This window comes from Protopterus annectens, chromosome 8.part1 (genome assembly GCF_019279795.1).
Source record: "Protopterus annectens isolate FY-2018-M chromosome 8.part1, PAN1.0, whole genome shotgun sequence".
Classification (NCBI taxonomy): domain Eukaryota; kingdom Metazoa; phylum Chordata; order Ceratodontiformes; family Protopteridae; genus Protopterus; species Protopterus annectens.
Window position 1 is genome coordinate 90067393 of NC_056742.1, and position 25822 is coordinate 90093214.

The following is a 25822-nucleotide window of genomic DNA, read 5'->3' on the forward strand; positions in this document are numbered from 1 at the left end:
CTCTTTCTGCAGGGATACAGCCTTACGGACTTTAAATAATCAATCAGAGGTTTCCTCACTTCAGTGCTTGAGCTACCAACAGTGCTCCCTAACACAACCCAAAGACGACAAAAACATACTAAGAAGAAGACCACAAAGTCCTTTTTCATCTGTGTTATGATTGATTCAAAGCACTAAAGGTCTACATCAGTTTCATAGGACCACATATGAAATATGCAAGCCTTTGATGAAAATAGAGGTTTCCATATGACAGATCACTCAAATTCAGGCTGAGCTAAGGATCTAAGTGCCCATTTTTGACTGGATGGCATCAGCAGGGTCATAACCTAGATTTGATTGGCAGGCTTTTGCAGGGTGCAATTCCCACCACTGCTACCAATATGCGTCGTCCCCACGCTAGGCCAGTAATCAAGGAGCCCGAATCATCACTACTGACACTGGAGAGGGATGTGCACTTGGAATACAAATAGATACACTCAGTATTTCCAGATGCTGACCTCTCTGCATCAAGTACAATTTCCCTCAAGAGCACACAGGAAATGTACTCAGCTGGAGTCTGGATGTCTCTATATCGGTTTCCCTCCAGGTCCCCGATAAGACTCCCTACTGGTTAGGTCCTCAGCTGAGTGTCCAAGCCAAGTCCTCCAGCACCCTCTCTGTAAACCCAGTGCTTTGTGTCCCTGTCCCAAGTAGCTCACACACACACACACACACACACACACACACACGATTTGTGCAGACACACATTTGCACACTTGGGAAAGGCTGGCACAGGTTTACTAGGTATGCCCTCTTCTGCTCAGACTCAATACCCTGAAACTTATAGGTTCATAGGTTCATACTAGGCTATCTGCCCTAGGGCATTTATAAGCCTAGCCAGAATGTGTTTGGCTTTCGCCACCCATTTTAAACTTATTTTGCTATGCCCTTTTTCGAGGTTAGTATACTGTGCCTCTGTCTAACAGTGACACAGAAGTGATACACGGGGTAAACCTACAATCTCCCATCCACTCATCAAGATTCCTCTTGAAGAGAGTCAATGAGGGACTCTGCCTAACCTGGACTGGGATTTTATTCCAGAGTGAAGGGAGCCTCTGTGTTATGAATCTGTCCCTCCAGCATGTCCTATTTATTTCAGTGCTGAGGTTCAAGTCTCGAGCGTAGCTCGATGGGATTTGGATTTTCTGAGGTGCAGCATGTCCATTAATTCCGGGTTGGACATGGCTTTATACGTCAGGCACAGATCACCTCTGAACAGGCGGTATGCCACTGAGTAGAGCTGGAGTTTCTTTAACCGGGCAGCATATGGCATCTGTTTGAGCCCTTTGATCCTCTTGGTGAGGTACTTTTGGGGTCTTTCCAGCTGCTGCAGGTGTCTGGTAAGGTACATCCCAAAAGGGGCATTGTACTCAATTATGGGCCTGATGAGGGATGAGCATAGAGGCACGATGACCTCCCCTGATCTAGATGTGAATCCCTTCATGATTAGGTGGGCTATATAAAATGTTTTTCTAACCACTTTGGCCACGTGGTTGTCAAATGAGAGATTGCTATCAACTTGGGTCCCCAGGTCCCTAATTACTTCTTCTGTACTTAATGGATTACCACCTATGTGGTAATTTGTGGGCACTTTGTTTTTGCCAAAGGGTATGACTATACACTTTTGGCATTTAGCTTGAGACCATGGCTCTGGCACCAGTTGTCTGTTTCTATGAGGCCCTTTTGGAGGATGCTTGTGTCGGCTGGAGAGTCGATTATGGCGCCCAGTTTGCAGTCATCTGCGAACTTGGTCAGCCACAGTCCTTCCGTGTTGGCCTGTACCTCCGAGAAATATATACCGAACAAGAGAGGTCCCAGGACTGAGCCTTGTGGGACACCACTTGTAACTGGTTTGGAGTCTGACATGGCTCCAGCAATTCTAACCATGTGGGTTCTGTCCTTGAGCCAGTTTGCAATCCATCTAGTGACATAGGGGTTTATATTTAAGCTGGTGAGCTTATCTATAATGCCCGAGTGGGGTATTGTATCGAAGGCTTTTGCGAGGTCCAGGTAGGCTGTGTGGACCACCTTCCCCTCGTCAATGGCCTTGGTGACTGTTTCAAAGAAATCAACCAGGTTTAAGAGGCAGGATCTGCCCTTAACAAAGCCGAACTGGGTAGGATCCAGTGTTTGTAGGTTACCAATATCTTTATTTATGAGGTCCATGATGATCCTTTCCATAGCTTTGCAGACCAAGCTAGTCAGGCTTATGGGGCAATAGTTTCCAGGATCCGTTGAGGCACCACTGTTGCTGTACGCCACTCTTTGGGCACATATCCTGTAGTAAGGTTGAGACTGAACAGTAGTTTTATGTTTGGGTTTAGCTCTTCTTGGAATTAATGTAGGACGCAGCCTGGGACACCATCTGGTCCCATTGATGCTGTGTTTTTTGCTTTGGAGAGGGCGGCTCTTACCTGAGCATCTGAGATGTCAGGGGGGCAGCACTCTGCTGGGATAGATATTTGCCCTTTTGGTGGGGAGAAGTTTGCACTGAACCTGTCAGCTAGGATGTTGGCAATGTCTGTGGGTTCGGTGTATTTTTTGTCATTTTGGACTAATTCTGAGCATATCTGGGAATTACCACCCAGGTTCCTAACATAACTAAAGAAAGCCTTGTGATTATCCTTAGTGTCCTGTGCAATTTTTCTCTCGAAGCTGGCCTTAGACAATTTTATGTGTGCCCGTAGTTTTTTGCTAATACTGATCAGTGATGCCTTCCCTTTTTGGGATTTTGCTCTATCATTTAGTAGCTTCCTCCTCCTATTGTATAGTTTGTTTATGGCTGGGGTCCACCAGACAGGACGTCTGCCTTTGGAGGATTGGGTCTTGTTTTATTTGGGATCGCATGATCCATGCATTCCTGAAGGTGTTCATATAATGTGTTTATAAAGGATTCTGTGGTCTGCGCCGTATTTTCCACAGGCCCGGGGGCTTTGAAGGATTCCACCTCGGTTTTGAGGAGTGTGAAATTTGCTTTATAGAAGTTTTTCACTGTGGTTTTCTGGGCAGGGGGTGGGGTCGGGATGTGAATATCCAGTGAGATTAGTTTATGGTCTGATCTTACCATTGAGGGATACACTTCTGGTCTGGAGCATAGAGTCCCCATGTTGGTGATGATCAGGTCCAGTATGTTTTCCCCTCTTGTGGGAGTGGTAACAAGTTGTTCCATAGCATTTGAGTTTATAAATTCTAGGAACCTTTGGGCTAGGGTGTTGGAGCTAGAGTAATGCTCCCAGTCTATGTTTGGGTAGTTGAAGTCGCCCAATATAATGGTGTTTGGAGAGACCTTCATATTTTCCAGTGTTCTCAGGAAGGCCGAGTGGGGTTCCTGGGTTTGGGAGGGTGGTTTGTAGCAGGCTATAAACTGGAAGGCAGTTTTACCCACTGTTAGTTGCACATGGATAGTCTCTGATGCTTCGTGCTTTGCCACCAACCTGGAGGTGTGGGTATCTTTGATGAATATCGATACTCCCCCTCCTTTTGTGGTCTGGTCCAAGTTTTGGGGCCGAAAAGCATGGTATGAGGTATAACCTGGTAGTGCTGGGGTGCTCTCAGGAGCCCTGAACCAGGTTTCTGTTACTGCACAGATATCGATGTTCTCCATGCCAAGGAGAGTTTTGAGTGCATCTGGCGTTGAGTAGCATTACTCTTAGTTTCTTATCCCTTGTGATACCTATGGAGGTGGGTTTGTCTTTTGAGCCTTGCCTAAAAAGGCACTATGGGGGTAGCAAGAGCCTTTGCCAATATCCAAGCCCAGGGTGACAGGTGCAAGCCATCCCTAGCGAAGCATCGTGGCTTGTCGAGCATATCATCCCAAGCTGACAGGCATTGGATCCCCTTTGAATGACACCAGTACTTAAGCCAATTGTTGAAATTGATCATCTTGTCTTCATATTGTGGCATCATTCTTGGTGATGGTAAGATGCTACTCAAGGTCAGGGTCATACCGGCCTGGGCTACATGCTCAGAGAGCTCCTTTATGTCTCTTTTCATGTAGTCCAGGGAGGTACATCTCAGGTCATTCACACCAGCATGGACAATGACTGAGTCATATTTGTACTTGCCTTGGAGTGACCTGAGTGCTTGTGTTATGTGGTGGATCCTAGAGCCCGACAGGCTGCTCACCGTGACCCTCTCCTTGTTCAGCCTGGTGAGCGGGACGTCAGTGTGCCTGACGATAGAGTCACCTATTACAAGTGTATCAGGTGTGTTGTTTAGTCTTAAGGGCTGTGACTGTTTGGCACACTGGCTTTGTGAGATATGTGTTGCACGTGTTTTGTTTTGGGGTAGCGGCTGCTTGGGTGTCTGTTTTGGAGGTCTCTGCTGCTTCGGCAGATCTTTATTTAGAGCCTCCTATCTTTTTAATATCTAAAATATAATTTTCAAGAGGCTGGCAGAATTACTTCATCTGGTCACCTGACTGTAGGTTCCCACAATATCCCCCTTTGAAGCTGAGACAGAACTTTAGTACAGCCAGCCACAATATGCATCCAAATGTTTATGGCAGTGCCTGGGGCCTCCCCTCTTTTTACTGAGCTAATGAACAAAGACTTTTTCCCAGACCCAGCATCTTTGCTCCTATTCAACACAGTGGGGTGCATTTAATGGTTTAACAGCTCATTTGCATTTCACTTATTTTTCTGAAAGTTAGCTGGTTAGCCTCTGCTGTGCCAGCATCCTCTAATAAAACATATACATTTAATTCAGTTACAATAATACATATAACATTTTTACATTCCAGCAGGGTGCACTGGTAATACATTCTAGCACAAGCAAACCTTACCAATACATTTTCGGCACAAACATCTGTACAAATCAGTTTGATATAAAAATCACATACAGTTCTAATATATTTGTAGCAAAAGCATCTTGTATAAATCAGTTTGATATTCAAAGGACATATCATTCTTTATAAAACTCCAGCTGGCTGTGCTGGCACTTAACTATATAATCACACAGGGGACAAGGGGTTTACAGACTTTAAATACCTGGAAGTTTGCTCAGGTCATCTGAGAAACTACACTGCAGTGCAAAACCCATTAGGAAAGTAGACCAAGGACTAGTCTACAAAAGGAAAGGCAACCTCTACACCTGTGTATGAAATCATATAAACATTTACACTTCATCTTCTGTCTCAGCTTAATTACACTACTGTGACAATTTTACTGTTAAGCTTGAATCCAGTTCAGTGCTGACACATTCATTCAGCATTAGGAATCAAATCAGATTTCTGTGTTTATTGTTTTACTAACTGAAACCTAATACATATGTTGGCAAACCATACACTGGTGAAACTCATTTTCTGCTTGTCTGACTGCATTCAGATAAGCTTACCTCATAGTGCAACTGCTACCACATGTTGCTTATTTGACTGGTTGCACTTAAATAGCTCTGTAACACCTCTGACCTGTGGAATATCACACATCTAGTAGCTTACAGATATCCTTATATACCAGAGAGTTTTCTGAAAAAAAATCAAGTCAAAAAGTATAAACGAACCAAATGTAATTATCTTGCAAACAATAAATGGTATTAAAAAGGAATAAACAGCAATGTTATCAGTAAAGTCTTCTTTACAGCAATAATATTCAGCGCATTCAGTCTTTAGGTGCACAGGTTTGCATTGATAAGTACTAGGCTAGCTGATCTTGCAGGCCATTTTAAACCTATATAATTTCCCTTCACAGGTGACAATCAAACACTGTAACTTGAGTTTGTTAGGCAAACATTAACTATTATGCCAACCCCCAACATCTGCAATTATAATGCACACAAAATCATAATTCTAGTTTTCCCTGAAGTTTCACAAAACGTTTCATATATGTCAACTGTACATCCTAGAGATATGAGATCTAGTGACTTTATCAGTTTTGTTAAGCCAGATTTGAAGTTTCGTTTGACCAAGAAATCCCATTTTAAGTGTTTGTTTATTGAGGAATTTTAAGATATATGATAAACAAATGCTTAAATGGTACAAATAATATAAACAATAATGAAGCACTCACAAGATGTAAAACTTGCCGTCTATATGGCAATGATTTTTTTTCAGTATTACCCAAGACTTCATCTGATGCCTTGCAATACTTTGTTGGTTTTGGAATATTTATGTACTATAGAAATACTGCATAATCCTTATAATTACTAGCAAAACAACTACCAATATCTACAGTGCAATATATTATATATGGACAGTACCAATGTATTTCTGTTCCCCGCCATGACATTTAACACAAAACCACTCAGTTATGACAATACAATGTAGATCTGCATAACAAGTAACAAATAATGATTAATACCTATGCTCTAGAACATCCTAGATTAACAAGCTTAATGTCATTTTGTTACTTATATTACACCCTTTCTTAAGCTGCCTATTATTAATCAGTAAGTCACTTAGTTACAGATGCCAGCTCCAAAAAAAATGTCAAGATGTCATGAGTGCAAAATGGCAAAATACAAAAAAGGTGCTATAAACAAACTTGCTCATTATATAAAAAAGGAAATGTTTGTCTTTTTGATGTTCATCTGATTGTCTGCATTTAAATAAGCTAGTTCCAGAGAATCTATTACTATTGCGTTTTTACATATAATGGAAACTGCCACCAGTTTTTTAATTTATTAACTTAATGATTTCACTTCATCTGCTTGCATCATTGGAATTAGCACAGTTGTTGTTTTGACTATAGTGAAATTACATTCAAACAATATTGCACTGTTGATAGTTCCAGAGAATCGATTACTATTGCGTTTTTACATATAATGGAAACTGCTGTCTGCTTTTTAATTTATTAACTTAATGATATCACTTCATCTGCTTGCATCATTGGAATTAACATAGTTGTTGTTTTGACTATAGTGACATTAGATTCAAATAATATTGCACTGTTGTTGTGCCTTGTTGCTTTTACATTGACGTTCATTACTGGTAATAATTAAAGTAAAACTGCATTGTTGCTAATACCATTTTAAGTAATGTTACACTGTTGCCAATACTTATACCCAATAGACAGTAACCAAACTAACATTCTTTTGGTCAAAGACTTCACTTTTTGATCATTGCTGTTGTTGCATTACTGTCTATTGCTGCTCCAGAGTACTCCACTACAGATTATTGGATCATACTATCAGACTGCTTCTTGCTCTACTATATATAGTATGACTGTTTTCTTTACAGTTACAGTACTTGGAATTATTTAGACAGACTATCCATACCCGTAGCTCTAATAATGCAGTACATAGAGGCATTGGGTTAGACTATCTGCTGCTCAGTGTTGCTACTGCTTTGGAAGAACCAAATTAACCTACTATTCAGATATTGCACCCAATCTCATTTTTGTTTGTTGCTGTTACTGCATTGCTAATTGTACACAAACTGCAGCTCTTACTCTCAGTTACTGCATTTGAAACTACTGGGTATTTACATTTGCCACTTGTCACTGATTACAACTGCTACATACTGCTGTTACTTTTACATTTGCTTGCCTTGTAAATACCACCATTACTTACTGTGTTAAGAGTCCACTTCTACTTTTGTTTAGAGTCTATAGCAATCATATGTCATATTACTGTATCCTTTAGTCACCTGTTATATTATCGCCAGTTTCTGCTCCAGTCCATTATATCATTAGTTCTTAAGACAGTAGTAAGCTATTCTATTTTCTCATACCTCTGTGGCAGAGCTGGCCATTGTAGAATTTCTGTCAGCTCTTGCCCCTTCTGTAGCCAGCCTAGTAATAGTAGTCATTTTGAAGCAATATAAAAACTGTCTTGTGCTTCCAAAAAAACATTACTGCCACCTTACAATGACTCATTATGTGAAAGATGTATTTATTGAACTTGGAGGCTACTCTCTTACCTCAAAAAACACATTTGTTAAGCACACACACATACAAAACAGAGGAACTACATGGCACCAACTTATACTCAGGTTATTAAGAGAAAACTGCCCAAAACTAAACTAAAACCAAACAATTTCATCCATTAGTTCATATAACAATATCCCCAATTTCACCACACACATCCACAGCCAGTACACATACATCTAAAAATCATACAAGTGCAGACTCCAGTTTAAGGCCCAATGAGACTGCATCCACTTACTGCAATGTTGTACTATTAGGCAACTATTTTCAGACATGACACCACCCTCACCAGGTTAGATAAGAACAGAGTGCCCATTAGTTTTCTTTCTGAAGGTAGGATCCAGGATATAACAATAACTCACAGCTTTCTGTCCTGACAGATATGATTAGGACCTAGCAGTGGTCAATGTCGTACTCACAGGAATATCCAGAAGGATGCACATTCTATTTTGAATGTGTTTGAAGCAAGTACTATGCCATCATCCAAAAATATGGATCCAGGACATAACGATGACTTAAAGCTCTCTATATTGACAGATATGATTAGGACCTAGCAGTGGTCGATGTCGTACTCACAGGAATATGCAGAAGGATGTGATTGACTATTTTGAATGTGTTTGAAGCAGGTACTATGCCATCATCCAAAAAGATTTCAAGATTCAAAAACAGGATAACAGGCTTTAATAATGGTTTATGTAACTAGGGTATTTTTAGGGGGAGAGGGCGATCTAGTATATCTCTAGTATATCTCAGCCTTCCTGCATTACCAATGATGATATGTACACCTCTCTTATTACATCTTTTGCATTCTGGCTGAAACCTTTGCTGCTTCCATGGTGCCTGTTTTATGTACAGTCTGTCTGCTGTCAGATATTCCAACATAATAAGTCTAATTCAGAACACATTAAGTGGTCTCTGGTTAATGGTAGCAGTGTTAACAAAAATATCCAGACCGGAGGTGTGTGTGTGTGTGTGTGTGTGTGTGTGTGTGTGTGTGTGTGTGTGTGTGTGTGTGTGTGTGTGTGTGTGTGTGTATACATGCAGTCAAAGAGACAGAGACATGGTTCCAAGCAATCCATCTATTTCTGGGGTTTAGCACTTGTCCTGTCCTCAGATGTAGTGGCACTTATGGGAGCATATCAGTATTTTTCAGTGATACCATCACCTCATGACAGATTCTACATGACCCTAAAACTGAACTATTGGCTATCTAAAATCACCCTAAACAAGATTAATTACTATTCTTTTGCTAGCTACGGAATACCCTCTATATCCCTTACTGGCCACAATAGCCATCTTAACATCTTAGCAAAATCTTGGTTAATACCAACACACATATACTAGAGGACTTAAACTACCCATAAGTAAACTGGTTGACCTACACACTCATAGCTGGCCTTAGGCATAGACTAACTAGGCGGCCCCTAGGGTGCCGCTCTACTAGGGGCGCTTTTCCAGTATTTATTTGGTGTAGATAGACCAGGACAGGGGCATCAGGTGGTGTGGTGGGGGGTGCCATGGAGTCCTTTTGCCTAGGGCACCAGTTGACCTAAGGCCGCTGCTACACTGCCAATGGATGGAATGCTCAGTACCTCTTTGACATTATAAATGCTAATACCCTTGTACAAATGGTTAAGCATTCTACAAGTGGGTAAAAGATCTTTGATTTTGTTCTTATAAATGTGGCCCTTTTGAACATACTTCAGTGTATAAAATCTTCCCTCACTAAATCAGACTGTGAAATCAGTGAGCTTTTCCTTTAAATCTGGTGCTACTTCTCATCCAAATACCTCTGCATTTAGGGACTTCTCAAAACCAAACTTTCAATTACTTAATGACCCAAGTAATTTCTGCTTTAGTCCTCCTTTAATGGTCCCCATTGCTAAAGTTGCCACTTAAGCCTCTGACTTTTACTCCCACTTAGACTGCCTTCTCAATACAACTATTTATCAGACCCAAACATGATTGGAATTTAAAAATGAATCCATACATTGAATACCCATATAAATAATATGTAAAAAAACGAGAAATTAATTTAATGCTTATCAGTGTAAAAGGTCCCAATCTTCTAAATTTAAAAGCCCACTTAGGCAAGCCAGTGAGGAGCTTAAAGACAGCATCAGGAAATTCAAAGCTAAATACGGACGTAAAACAACCACTAAACCAAACTAAATGGAGAAATCTTTATTTGATTATCTCAGGAAGTTAAGAATCACTCAGCAACAACTGGAACTAGATAATCCTAGTACTAACCACTCTGACCAAAAAAGAAAAAACTACTACATCTAGCCAACAAACGTAATGCAAATTTTTCTCCATCCACAGTTATAGCTATTCCCCTATCTCAGCCACCCTCTATAATTACTATAGAACAAGTCTTCTCAGTCCCCTTAAAAACTAAGAACACTTCATCTGTGGGCCCTGATAATGCACCAGGCTGCCATCTTATCATTTTCAGTATCACATATGACCTACCTGAACTTCTGCTTAACCGCTCCACTACTTGCATTCCCAAAGCCTGGAAAATAACCACAAAGTGGCCCAACAGTGGATCCTAGTAACTACAGATTGATTAGTCTCATTAGATTCCAGTGAAAGACTATGCAACAATTTACCTCAGACCTCATTAACCTGGATATTAAAAAAGTCTCTTAACCTTTGACCATCATCAATTTAACTTTGCTAAAAGAAAATTTTATGTCCTTAGTCCTTAACCTTGTTAATTTCTTTTAAAAACTATCAAAGTCACCAATAGTAGTACATACAAAATATCTAGACCTGGCAAAGGTCTTACCCAAGCAGGTACTACTGACAGATTTATAAATCCAAATGTAAATCCATATACTGTGAGGTGGACAGCTAACTGGCTGTCTAATACAACCTATCTAGTTAGTTACAGGTGCTACTTTTGAAAGCAAAAAGTTAATAGCACTGTACCACTATGGTCCATGTTGAGCCTTCTCCTACTTGACATCTATTTCTCACATCTTCAAGCCAACACTCCTGGCCTATGGGTATCTAAGTTTGCAGACAACTGTAAATTGGGTGTTAGTGTCTTCACTAACTCCCAATTGCTTCATAGATTACTTTATGCTAGCAATTGGTGCAAAAACAGTGAAGTCAAAAAGAAAATGCAAAATGTAGCACACCATTTTGGTAAGCAAGACAACATTTGCACATTATATACCATATAGGTGGAACACCTCTCAAAACCTATCAACTTGAGACCTCAAAGATTTTTAACTAAAAAGATCAACAGTCTCAAGTCTCACATATTTGGACAGACTGGCAACCCTCTGCCTGAACTCCTCCAGACTCCTCCGGGAGGATCTGTGCTTAGCATCTCCAGCCATGAAATACTAACGCTTCTTGGCCTCCTATCCCTTCTCAGAACAAAATTGGTTCCTCAAATACCATATTAAATAGACCTAAATTACACTGGTATGATAAAGGAATATTTTAACCTATCCCCTTCTCTGGAATTGCATGTCAAGCAGAGTAGCATCCTTGCCACCTTCAAGGTAAACACAGATAACTACACGGGCAGCTTAAAATTCTTTCATAATCTATCTTCCATTGCCCTCCCTGAGGTGGAAGAGAACTTTTGAATATGGTTTACTGGTTAGGCTTCTAATGGTTGGCAGACTAAATAACTAGTATTATTTGTAAACAAGACTTTTAAAAGAAACAAGACTAAGTGTGAAAGTTTCAGGAATAGAAGACAGGTAGCTACAATTGGGCTAAATGCATCTCTATATACATTACGGCTGATGCATGTTTTTGTTCCTGTTCCTGACAAGTATATGATGAATCATTCCAAAAAGGTGAGCTAAGTGGTAGTTCTGCCATATCCCCAAGGCTTCAAAGTAGCAGACTTCTCAATCTTAATATCAACCAGGATCTCTATAAAACTCAGGGCAAACAGTAACACTGCAAATCACTTCTTGGCAGGGAAGACATGGAAACTACTACTGCTACAGCTTTGAAATTGAACTGGATAACTAGGCCCTGTTTGCAACAACTTTTATACCTTCTATGATAATCAAAACATGGCACATTTATTGCTGTGTCATAATAAAGCTGTACATAAATCTAGTACACAATCTCATTATTCTGCAGTATATTGCACAACTCTCAGATGCTACAGTTTTGAAACAGCTGTATGTTTTTACTTTCAAATTTAACTATTCAGAATAGCGAGTTATTTATAGGTCAACAACTGCTTAACCAGTGGACAAAACTGACAGAATGTCCCTTACCGCCAACTAAATGAGGTTTAGTATTAAAACACTTACTAATGTATAAAATATTGCTCTTTACAGCTATCAGTCATAATTGTGAAGAACAGTGCAATGGTTTTAAATTAGCACAAGATGAAAAATATGCACCATACAGCCAAATCACAAATGTCAGGAAACACCTGTCAGTGTCGTAATGAAGCAATAACATCAGTACAAAAGGATACACTTTATAATCCTCTGTAGGATACAAAAGACCCAAGTACAGCTCCCTCTGGTCCCCAAGTCCTTTTCCTGTTGCTGAAATCTTCTCATCCACAACATCCAATGAGGTGTGAACTGTGTAGTGGAACTTCAGCTCATTCTCAGTAGGAATACTTTTAATGTATAAAGGATAGTTCTACAAGGGAATAAAGAGAACAAAATATGAATGTTTTATAGCAGCAGAGAATGAAGTCATCAGTGCTCTTCACAACTCTATCAAAACATACCCAACAAAGTTGCAATCCACCTTTTCATGCCTTCTGCCATATAAATCTAGATAAAAAAAAAATTACCTGAATCTCCTTCTGTTCTGACTGTGCTTCTCAAACGTTTTGGAAATATAGAGTATATTTTAGAGCATTTATTATAACTGTAATTGCCTTACTATTGCTACAACTCAAGTGCTCTAGATTGCACTGCAACTGTATTGCTTGTGTGTTTTAGCTGCTTTTCTGTATATATAGACTTCTCTGTATATGTAGGCTAGCTACGTATTCTGCTGTATTACTGCCTCAAATCATTTTTCAGTTGTGCACTTGGCCTTTCTTCATTTAAAAAGTTTTAAATTGCTAATTTTGTAGAGTTTTAATTGCATTTACTGTTTAGGACTACAAACTCAAGTGTGTTAGCCTTTTCTGTGTTTATTTACTGTATTACTGCATTGTTTAGCCCATTTCAACAACAAAAATACTATCTTCTTTGCTCATTTCCCACCTTTCCTAGCCAGTCCATATTCCCAGGCTTTGCTTGTCTCAGGACTTTATTTTCTGTGTTCAGAGCTATCCAGACCTTACTGTGGTAGAGGGAAGTCCTACTGCTTACCAGTGGGGGTGGTGAGCATTGTACTGCCTATCTAACGCTAGAGGAGTGGTTTCCAGCTCTGAAATTGTAATTTTATTAGCCTTTCTGGGCCGATTTCTATCCCTTTCAGCTTTCTGGCTTAAAAATGCGAGTGTTTGCCCATTTTTCGCATCGTGCAGCACTGCGAGGCTACAGTTAAACTATTCCAGGTGCCAGAAAGTCTGCTATTCAAATGTTCCCTTAGAACTAGCTGGTTTCTCAGTAGTAGCACTAAAATTTGAACCCCTGTGACTAGCACTTGCTCTAGAACCTGCTGGAAAGCACTAGGAAGCCTGAAACTGATACAAGCACTCAACTCTCCTTGTCAATAAGGAGAAATTAATTGTAGGCACTAAACAGCCTATAACTGCAAAGTACCTTGCAAAGGTAAGGGAAAACAGCTCTTAAACTTTACAAAAAAAGCACCTAAAACAGGCATGTCCAAAAGTCAGCTTCCGGTGATTTCTCCTGTCCACCTGGTGAATCTGTGCATACTGGTGCAATACAGCAACTGCCTCATGTACACAGACAATCCTCTCCTCCTGCCACCCAACACTACAATCTGCGAGAGGTGCACTTACATAGCCAAACTGGAAGCAAAGCTCTCTCTGGCCAAGATTGTGCTAGACAGTCAAGAGGAGGAGGTTAACACCTGCACTACACCTCAAACAATTCATAGCCCTTCAAAACCCACACCATCAACACCCACACATAGCAACACTAAACCCACATATGTGGAGGCCCTTAACATTAACCTGCCCAAGCAAAAAGGACCTCCGAAGCTGAAACGCAAACAAACACCATTCACAACCAAAGTGACACATAGCTCACAACACCAGTGTGCCACCCAACAACAGCCCCTAAGGCAAGACAATGTACCCAGCACTTTAGTCACAGGTGACTCTATAGTCAAGCACACTGATGTCCCACTCACCAGGCTGAACAAGGAGAAAATTACAGTCAGCTGCCTGTCGGGTGCCAGGATCCACCACATAACGCATGCACTCAAGTCACTCCACAACAAGTACAAATACGACTCCGTCATTGTCCATGCTGGAGTGAATGACTTGAGACATACCTCCCTGGACTATATGAAAAGAGACATGGAACAGCTCTTGGATCATGTGGCCCAGGCAGGTATGACCGTAGCCCTGAGAAGCATCCTGCCTTCGCCCAGAATGATACCACAGTATAAGGACAAAATGGATGGACTTCAACAATTGGCTAAGCTTCTGGTGTCATTCAAAGGGGATCCAGTGTCTGTCTGGCTGGCTGGGAAGACATGATAGACAAACCACAATGCTTTGCCAAAGATGGTCTGCACTTGTCACCCCTGGGATTCAGGTTACTGGCTAAAGCTCTTGCCACCCCTATAGTGTCTTTTTTAGGCAAGGTTCAAAGGATAAAACCACCACCGTAACAGATACAAGCATGCAAAATCTGAAGGTAATGCTACTCAATGCTAGAAGTCTGAACCTCAAAAAGCACTCTCTTGAGGCACTCCTAAAAATGGAGAACATCAACATCTGTGCAGTAACTGAGACCTGGTTCAAGGCTCCAGAGAGCACCCCTGCAATACCAGGCTACAACTCTTACCACACTTTTCGGCCACAAAACCAAGACCGAAACACTAAAGGTGCAGGAGTGTCCATATTCACCAAGGATATTCACACCTCCATGCTAGTTGCCCAACATAATGCATTTGAAATTCTCCAGGTGCAACTAACACTAGGTAAGACTGCAATCCAAATTGTAGCTTGCTACAGATCCCCCACCATGCCGCAAGATTCTCACTACACCTTTCTAAACATAGGTTGTATCTTCATATTTTCCACTAACACCCTAATACTGGGTGATTTCAACTACCCTGCCATTAACTGGGAAAACTACTCGGGTACCAACTCCTTTTCCCAATGGTTCTTGGAATTCATAAATTCCAATGCCCTGGATCAACTAATCCATTGTCCCACCAGGGGCTCCAATATCCTAGACCTGGTCATTACCAACATGGGAGATAGATGCGGTCACCCCCTCATTGGTCAGGTCTGACCATAAGCAAATCACCACTGACATCCACATCCCACCCCCCAGTAAGGAAATCTCCTTAAAAAACTTCTCCAAAGCCAACTTTATGCTACTGAAGTCAGAAGTGACAAACTTCACGACACCCATGCAGACAGGAGCTGAAAGTTCAACTGCAGAATCCTACACTAAGGCACTATACGAGCATATCCACTCGTGCATGAATCGTGCCATCCCAAATAGAACCAAGATGCTCTTCTCCAAAAAAAAGGAAGCCAAACTGGTGGTCCCCAGCTATAAACAAACTGTACAACAAAAGGAAGAAACTGTTGCAGAAAAGAGGAAAATCCCAGGATGCAAAAAACTCCCTCACCAGCCTCAGTAAGAAGCGGAGATCCCCCAAAATCCTCAAAAGCTAGTTACGAAAATAAAATTGCCAAAGATGCAAAAGACAACCAAAAGGCATTCTATAGTTATGTAAAGAATCTAAATTGTAATGCTCAGATCTGCTCTGAGCTACAACAGAATGGCATTAAAATATACTGATCCTAAGGATATTGCCAATATCCAGGCAAATCGATTTAGTGCCAACTTCACCCCCCCTTTCACCCCCTAAAGGGCCCATCTCAATACCAAAAGATTGCGAAATTCCAATAATCACGGCCACACAGGTAGAAAATACAGCATCCATGGGACCAGATGACATCCCAGGCTGTGTACTACATGAACTACAAAATGAACTGGCACCTCACCCAAGTGTCATGTTTAATCATAGCCTCACCTCAGGCTTCATGCCCACTGAGTGGTGCACAGCTACAGTTATTCCACTCCACAAGGGGGGAATCCGCCTTGGATCCCGGGAACTACCATCCCATCAGTCTGACTAGCCTGATCTGCAAGGGCATGGAACGCATTATCATGGAACTTATAAACAAAGACATTGGCAACCTTCAAGCTTAATGCCAAGAAAGGTATAGTTATCCCCTTTGGAAAAAAACATGTACCCATGAATTACCACATAGGTGGCAGGACACTAAACATCGAAAGTGTGATGAGAGACTTAGGGACACAGGTGGACAGTGGTCTAACTTTTGATAACCACATCGCCACAACAGTCACGAAATCCTTCTATGTGGCACAACTCATCACTAAGGACTTTTCATCCAGAAAAAAGGAGGTCATTGTCCCACTGTACTCATCCCTCATTAGACCCATTATAGAGTATAATGCCCCATTTGGTATGTACCTCACAAGACATCTGCAACAGCTGGAAAGGCCACAGAAATACCTCACTAAAAGAATCACAGGCTTAAAGCAGATGTCATATGCTGACCATTTAAAAAAAACTCCAGCTATACTCTGTGGCATATCATCTACTCAGAGGCGATCTCTGCTTAACATACAAGGCCATGTCAAACCCTGAGCTGTTGGACATGCTCCACTTAAAGAAATCCCAATCCCTCAGAGCCACACGCTCCTAGGATCTAAACCTTGTCATCACAATCAACAAAACATGCTGGAGGGATAGGTTCCTGACCCAGAGACTCCCCATACTCTGGAATAGATTGCCCATACATGTCAAGCAGAGCGCCTCATTGGCCCTCTTCAAAAGGAACCTTGATGATTGGATGGGAGATAGGAAATTCACCCCGGGGATCATGTCAGTCGCCCTGCTAGACAGGGGTCCAGAGAAGTAAATACTGTGGGAAGAAATATCCAGGGAATTGTTATGGCTAGGCTTGTATAGGCCCTAGGGCCGATAGCCTAGTGCCAACCTATGAACCTAATCAGCTTACTCTGCTTTTGCTTGACTGTCACAAACCCAATTTCTCAAGGAGAAAAGTCCCTTATCCTCAGTGCAGTCCACTCCAGCAAAGAAATGGAAAGCTTTGCCGTCTTGGTACTCGCCATACAGTATATGATGGAATCATCCTAGTGCCAACATGTCTGGGTAACAGCCATCCTGCAGATGGCAGGTCTGACTTTGATTTACCTAAGCACTATAGCCCATGAGATGCAGTCAGGGTTTGTTGCTATTACTTGTAAAAAGTAAAACCCAGACTCTTGAGGATGCGCTAATCTCTAATCTCAAACGCAAAATTGTCAGATATTTGGTCGACAAAGTACAGTTGTGTACACTTACCATAAATGTAGATGTTTGGATGTATTCACTGTTGCAGTCATAACCAATGAGTTATCCGGCTCCCGGTAGCCCTCGATCGGCCAGAATACCAAGGTAAGTAAATATGACATTGGCTGTCGTCGGTTGTAAAGGACGTCAGGATGTCGGATACAAAAGGAGGCAGCCGACGTCACTTCCTCGGGTCTTTCTTGCCGCAACAGTCAGAAGCCCCCAGAAAACAAGGCTTAAACCAAAAGCAATTTTGGCAAATAATACCAAATTTAGCCTGTACCTTAGGAAAAGAGAATAGGAGAGGACCAAAAGGGGGGAAGGAAACCAGGACTGCAACAGTGAATACACTCAAACATCTACATTTATGGCAAGTATATACAACTGTAATATGTTCATCATGTTTCACTGTTGCAGTCCTAACCAATGGGTTTTATACCAAAGCCCAGAGAAAAGGGAAGAGGAACCAACAGAATCAAGGATTGGAGATAATGCCCTGCAGAACAGCAGTGGCAAACCCTGCCCTGGCTCTGGAAAACAAAGGCAAATTATAATGCTTTGTGAAAGTGTGAACAGAAGACCATGTGGCAGCCTCCAAAATGTCTTTAGTGGGGACACCTCTTAAAAAGGCTGCAGAAGTGGAAGCTGCCCTAGTTGAGTGGGTCCTAACCCCTTGAGGAGGAACCTTGCCATGAAAGGAATAACAAAAATGAATACAATGTGGAATCCATTTAGAAATGGTTTGCTTAGAAATAGCCTTGCCCTGGACTCCAGGGGCAAAACTGACCAATAACTGTGCTGATTTCCGAAGGTCTTTAGTCCTGTCCAGGTAAAACCTGAGCTGTCTGTGCACATCAAGATAATGTAGGATCCTTTCACCTCTATTTTGAGGATTAGGAAAGAAGGTATTCAGGTGTATGGCCTGATTAAGAGTCAGGCTAGAAACCAACTTAGGCATAAAAGAGGAGTTGGTTCTCAGAGAGACCCTATCTGCATGGAAAATAAGAAAAGGCTCCACAGCCATCAAAGCTTGCAGCTCTGAAACCCTCCTTGCTGAAGTTATAGCCAAGAGGAAGGCAGTCTTCCAGGAGAGAAACTTTAAATCTGCAGTGGCAGCTGGCTCAAGAGGAGGAAGAGTGAGTTTCTCTAGAACAAAATTAAGATCCCAGGCTGGAGTAGGTGCCCTTCTGGGAGGTTTTACATTGCAAGCACCTCTGAGAAACATCTTCATCAGGGGATGAGAGAAAATGGGTTGCTCAAAAGAACAATGAGCAGAAATGGCTGAAGCATGGATCTTGATAGAGGAAAAAGAAAGACCCCCATAAGCAAATCAGCCAGGTATTCCAGGATCAGAGGAAGGGTACACTGAGAAGAAGAAGATTCCCCTCTAGCCTGCATCCAATGAGAGAACCTTTCCCATTTGCCAGCGTAGGACTTCCTAGTGCTAGGCCTCCTGGCCTCCCTCAGCACGTCAACCACCTGCTGGGAAAGGGTAGAAGAAAAGGATGGAGTCATACAATGAGCCATGCTGCCAAATGGAGAGACTGAAAAGGAGGATGTAGAATGCTTTCCACTTCCTGAACCAAAAAATCTGACTTCAGAGGAAGATGCCAAGGAGGAAATTGGGAGAGACTGTAAAGCAGTGGATACCAATGCTGTCTGGGCCAGTCCAGAGCTATGAGAATAGTCCTTGGTCATTTGTTCCGGAGCTTCACTAACACTCTGGGAAGAACAGAAGGGAAGGCATAAACTGACAGCAGCGTCCAAGGGAAGAACAGAGCATCCACTTTCCAGGCTCTGCTGTAATGCTGTCTGGTGCAAAAAAGAGGTATGGTTGTCTAGAGGAGAAAAGATCTACCTGAGGTATGCCCCAACACTGAATGATGCTGTGAAAGACTGCTCTGTTCAGCTGCCACTCGTGAGGATCTAGGGGTTTGTCTGCTCAACCGGTCTGCCAAGACAATGAGCCTTCCTGGAAGAAACTGAGCTAGAAGATGCAGGCCCAGGGATTTTGCTATGGAACAAAGATTCATGTTCTGCTTGCACAGGGGGTAAGAATGAGTCCCCTCCCTGCTTGTTGATGTACCACATGACTGTAGTGTTGCCTGTTCTGACGAGCAGGGTTCCTGGAAAAAGAATATGCTTGAAAGCCAGTAAGGCCTGCTGAACTGCTTTCAACTCCTTCAGGTTTATGTGCAAGTGCATCTGCTGGGCATTCCAATGTCCCTGTATGCATGTGCCATCCAGGTGTGCTCCCCAGGCATAGTCCGATGAGACTGTGGTAAGAACTTGAGTGGCAGGAGGTGGGTGAAAAGGCATGCTTTTGTTTTGTAGAGAGGCTGTTGCCCACCATAGAAACTTTGTCTGCAGACATGGAAGCAGAGGAATCATCATATCCAGGTTGTGTGTGTGTTGACACCAAATGTTCTTGAAGTACCATTGCAATTTCCTCATATGCAGTCTTGCATATGGAATCATGAAAATGCAAGAGGCCATGTATCCCAGAGCTTGCAGGTATTTCCTTGCAGGGAGCTGGGACAGGCTTGCCAAGTCCTTGAAGTAAACTGAAAGAGTTGTCTGCTTCCCCTGGGTGAGATATATCATCTGGGCGGCTGTGTTCAGACTCGCTCCCAGGAATGTTACCTCCTTGGATGGCACCATTATTGATTTTTCCTCATTGAGAGTGTAACCCAGGGAAGAGATGTCTTTACAAATTCTAGATCCTTTAACAGCTGTTCCTGAGAATTTTCTTGAATTAGACAGTCGTCCAAGTATGGATAAATCTGAATTTTCTTCTGCCTGCAAAAACCAATGACTGGAGCCTGGCACTTTGTGAAAGCTCTGGAAGCAGTAGATAAGCCAAAGGGCAGTTCAGATAATTGATAATGTTGCTTGCCCACCCTGAAACAAAAGATTGCCTGCAACTTTCCCTGACGGGGATGTGCAGATAAGCTTCTTTGAGATCCAAAGTTATCAGCCAGGAATCCTTTTCTAACATTGGCAGCAAGTGATGCTGAGTGAGCATTCTGAACTTTGGAATTACCAAGAAAGAGTTCAAAATGGATAGATCTAGGATGGGGTGCCAGGTGTCTTCTTTTTTTGGAACTAGGAAAAGTCTGGAATAGAAACCCTGGTCTACCCGCTGAGCAGGAACTGATAGTATTGCTCCCAGAAGAAACAGAGACATTTGTTTTTCTACTTCTACCCTTTGGTTTGGAGGAGCATCTGGGAATCCTTTGGGAACTGGAAAGGTGTGGAAAGAAAACTTGTGTCCTAGTGATACAGTTCTGAGTACCCATTTGTCATCCGTGACAGTGGCCCAGACATTTGCAAAAAGGGCCAACCTGCCCCCTAAAGGACTCTCCAAGCAGGCAAGAACAGCAGAAGTTGGAAAAAGCCATTGAGAGTGTTTTGACTGAGATGCAGGCTTGGAACTTCCTGCCTTGGAAGTGGAAGCCTGCCAATGCTTAGACCTTTGAGGGGTAGCCACCTGCTCCCTAGAAGATTTGTAACCTCTAGTCCTAGAACGGTTCTGTCTGCTGGTATCAGGAAACGTCCAACTCTTAGAAGGGTAATTCCTGCAAAAGCGAGGAGGTTGAACTTGCAGAAAATCCTTAACAGTTTACATAGACTTGGCCTTATCCTCCATCTTCTTGAGCACTTCCTCTGCTTTACTGCCAAAAAGACTGTCCTTATGCAAAAATACATCTAAAAGTTTAGCCTTGACAGGCTCTGGAAGGGGCTGTTCCCTGAGCCAAGCGTGCCTTCTAATAACTGATCCAGTAGCTGTAGCCCTGCAAGAGGCTTCCAGAATGTCAAAACCACAATGTAAAAATGTTTATTGACAAGTCTGGCAGAATTCAGCAAATCCTGCATATCCTTACTCTCCGCCAAAAGAGGCACACTTGCTATCCTAGACTTAATAGCCTCCAAGGTGTGCTGCTGGTACTTCAGTATACAAAAAAGATGATTAGTAGACCTAATAGCAAGAGTGGCAGAGGTATAAACTTTTTTACCCCACCTATCTAGGTTCTTAGATTTCCTGTCAGAAGGAATAAGATTTTTGGTAACAGTGGCCTTAACTCCTTTAGGGCCTTGAGAAATAACCTCTGGATCAGCCAATGGATTACTGAAAAGAAACAGACGAGCATCACGGACTCTATAGTACCTGTCAGGTTTCCTGGGAGCAGGAGGAACCGAATTTGGAGTTATGGAATTTTCCAGAAAAATATCATCAACCACTTCCAACACTAGGGGAAATAGACAGAGGTTTATGCTGAGGTAAATCCAAAAACTCCCTAATCCTTTTCTTAGATTGGGGCTAATCCTGACTTTCCCATTTAAAATGCTCCCTGAGAGTATTCATAGTATCACCAAAAGAAAAATCCTCTGGGGAGAAGCAGAAGGGATGGACTCCTCTGCATCTGAATCCTCAAAAGGAGAAAAAGCCTGAGAAACTTCCTCTTCATCAGCAGAAATGCTAAAAGAATCCGAACCAGAAAAAGCCAAAGCCTCAGGAGAAATATCCCTACTCCTTTCAGAAGGAGGAGGCTGTGAACCCCTAATAAGTCAAAAGGTCATTAGCCATTTTAACCATTTGGGATTGAGGGGAACGAAAAGAAACAGGAGCCTGCTTTTTCACAGGCTTACGACTGGAAGATTTACCTGCAAATCTGAAGGACTCGGGAGGCCTGGCAACCACCGAAGATGCAGCAGAGGTCATCGGTATGAGTTAGCTGTCTGAACAAAGAACGGAGGCCTCAGACACCGGAGTCAGCTTAGCGGCTCCGGATCCAGCTGAAGAGGCGACAGGCAAAAGGTCAGAAGGCAAAATGAAGGCCAGGGGGACTCTGAAATGGTCTCAACCTAGGCCTGCGGCTGAAAATCCACAGGCTGCAGGGGCTGCAAAGGCGCCTCACTGTCTACCGCGTGACTGATGAACATCCTAACATCATACGAGGACTTGACCTTCTGAAGCCTGTCGCGGTCCTTATCCTTACGTTTCTTAGGGATATCCTAAGCCTGAAGACCAGCGGATGCCATATCGACAAACTTAGGCCAAACTACAAAATGTTTAGCTAAAAGCTTAGCCCGACGACAAATAGTACACGGATTAAAGGAGGCACAGAGATCACAATTAGGAGGCACAGAGATCACAATTAGGAGGCATAGAGATCACAATTAGGAACGCTGTGGTCAAGACCTAAACAAATAATACAAATGGGAATGAAAATCTCTATGGGGAATCTGCTTTCCACAGGTAAGACAATTATTAACCTTTTTTGACATTTGTTAAGGCAAGAAAAGAGGATCCCCAATGGGGTACTTAGCTTTAGTTGACTTCAACTTTGTAGTCGGAAACAAAAAAGGTAAACTGCCGACCAGCACTCGTGCAAGAAATGCTTTTGCTTCGGGCTCTGCGTCAAGGAAGACTGAGGAAGTGACGTCAGCTGCCTCCTTTTATATCGGACGTCCTGACATCCTTTACAACCGACAACAGCCAATGTCATTTTTACTCACCATTTGGTATTCTGGCCAATCGAGGGCTACTGGGAGCCGGATAACCCATTGGTTAGGACTGCAACAGTGAAACACGATGAACATCAGAATTTCAAAGCATGATGGAAATAACATGTAGACCTCCAAACTTACTCCAATAAAGCAGTGTGCTCTAATAGGTCAGACTTTGCCAAACTCCTGAGCTGGACCTTGTTTTATGGTAACATCAGGCTTAGGTTTCTCCAATACAGCCATCTAGCAAGTACAATTAATCAAAATATATGGTGCTAGAACTTCAGCCTTCACAGATGACGGTCAAATAATTAACCACATGATCTACCCAACTGGTGGTTAACTGTCACACAAGCAGATCCACATCTCAACAGAATACCAAAACTAACATAAAAAATTAATAAACAGACAGAACAAATGCAAAAAAAAAGGGAATAGGGAGATGAAAAGCTAAACTATGAAGACAAAAATGACATGCTCATATGACAGATACAGTCTTCCCTATCAAGTGATGTATGTGAGGAACTTCACCAAGTCCTCAGTTTGGTTCATCTTTAATACTAGCCACTAAATCAGTTCTGCATATTGGGTTGTCTGGACACCTGTGCAAACACAGACAGATACACACACACACACACACACACATATATATATATATATATATATATATATATACACACACACACACACACATATATATATATATATATATATATATATATATATATATATATATATATATATATACATATACACATATATATATATATATATATATACACACACACACACACACACACACACACACACACACACATATATATATATGTGTGTGTGTGTGTGTGTGTGTGCAGTGATGCAACAAGCTAGATCTACATAAGTGAGCACATCCCTTGAATGTGCCAGTTCACCTCTTGCTGCCACAGAGAGTACCTTCCTACAAATCAAAATAAAGAATGAACACTTGATACATTAATTAATCAAACACATACATACTTGCCTAATTTACAAGGAATTCCTACAGCTGAAGTTGGTTAATAGGTACTCATTAAAAAGGAGACGGATGTATTCCCGACTCAACAAGGATGGTTCTTAACAGTTGGAATTAACAAATAAAGCAAGTACATGGGGAACTATCCTTGATGGGTTCTTTTTTAGGCTGAATTCCAAGCAGTAAAATGTAGGAAAAGACCTGGACGACTGCATAACCACAGAGCTCAGAAAGCTAAGACATATCATACCACCTTTCCAAACGACGGTTCAACTCATGCAGTCACAATAGAGGCAATAACGCTTGGTGAAGGTATGCAGTAAACACCAATTTGCTCACACACACACATTCAATGGAGACATTCCTGAAACAGGCACTGAGGGAAGTCATTCCTGTGGTCCCAGGACATGTCTGTGTGACAGCTCTAAGTTCTTGCCTTCCTGGTAGAAAGGAGATGAACAACTGGCCTAGCTTCCTAAATTCGCGCATCCACTTCGGGTAATACTGGAGCTGTTGTTGCATCTCTAGGGTTTAAAGGTCTCTCTCTCTCTCTCTCTCTCTCTCTCTCTCTCTCTCTCATTTTCTAACCCAACAAAAGAAATCTGGAAATGCAGATATTGATCCAGACAGCTCTGAAACCATTTTTGGAAGGAAATGTGTTCTCATCCTGAGTATTACCTGTGACAAGCCAAAGAACGCTCCAAACTCACAAGGGCCTAAAGCTGAGAGAACCAAAATATGGAGGTGATGGCCATCAGAAAGTATTTAAGACAGAAACATCAACACTACAGATGAAAATGGTGGACTGTTAGGACCGACAAGCATGAGGTTCAAATCCCTCGGAGGGAAGGCTTCTGCAAAGAAGTATACAGATGTAGCACTGAATTACTAGCAAGTACTGGGACAACATTCTGCCCTCAACAGAGAGCTAATATTCACCTTGTCAGTGGTAAACAGAGGCCCAAATCATACATGTCTGAGATGCATCAAACTCATATGCTCCATGGGAAAGGTCTGTCCTCCCTAAGTTCAACTTGGGACACCAGTGTTAGTCTTTGACAAGTGTACCACCCCAGTCAAACTCCTCACCTGACACTGTCCCTGGAGCAGGTTGTGCCTGGGCACTTGGAATCAGAAGGGAGAGTCCTAGTCAGGCTTGCCCCCTCTCCTCACTGGGTAAACTAACCAAATGGGGTGGTAAAAACAGTACTCATTCACCAAACTCCAACAAAACTGACTACTGTTTCCATTCTTCACTGGTGGTATATAGGAAGAGAGCCCTAACTACAGAATGGGTTTCTAGAATTTGGACTAGTGGCTACGGCATCTGACCATGCAGGAAGGGAGAATGGAGCATGCCTGTCATTAGAGGAGAGGAATGCTGGTTGCTCGTGCCACTGTTCTGATGGCAGGGTCTCTACTGGAGGGCAGAGACCCCATCATTATGTGGCATGCAGGGAAGAATTAGTGGTGGCAGCTGAAGCTTGTGACATTAGCCCATGTCAGTGCATGTGAAGAAGGATACAGACAAGGGTTCACAGGTGGCACTTGCAATGATGCAAGGGTTTATATCACCATAAGGGGCAGGGTTTTCTTATAGAATATAAAAAGTTCTCATTGCTGGGATGCCAGCAAGAGCACAAAGCACCCTTCATAGCTGCGTGAATGATGTCAACCCCCGCAGTATAATGTCTAATGAAGAGAAATCTTGATGGTCAGCAGGCGCAGATGCAAAAATAATTTTTAAAGTAAAAAGCACTTTTGTGCATATGGAGGCATACTGTTGCTAGGTAGATACCTCATAACAGCCTTAATAAGCTGAAACCTCAGCCAACAATGAAAGCAAGGTCATGGGGTCTATATCAGAATCAAATATCAGAAATGGTGCGAGCTGTCCCTTATACAGAGGGGGCATTCTTGATGT

General features: G+C 42.2%; 1 protein-coding gene across 2 annotated transcripts in view; it reads right to left on the reverse strand.

Moving 5' to 3' along the window:
• Window positions 1-25822, reverse strand: part of TRAPPC2L (trafficking protein particle complex subunit 2L) — a 294316-nt gene that overhangs the window by 198303 nt on the left and 70191 nt on the right. For both annotated transcript variants that reach the window (XM_044081698.1, XM_044081699.1), the window contains one exon: window positions 12367-12539. In XM_044081698.1, the coding sequence (XP_043937633.1) occupies window positions 12367-12539 (173 nt within the window). Of the gene's footprint in view, window positions 1-12366; window positions 12540-25822 lie in introns of those variants that run through there.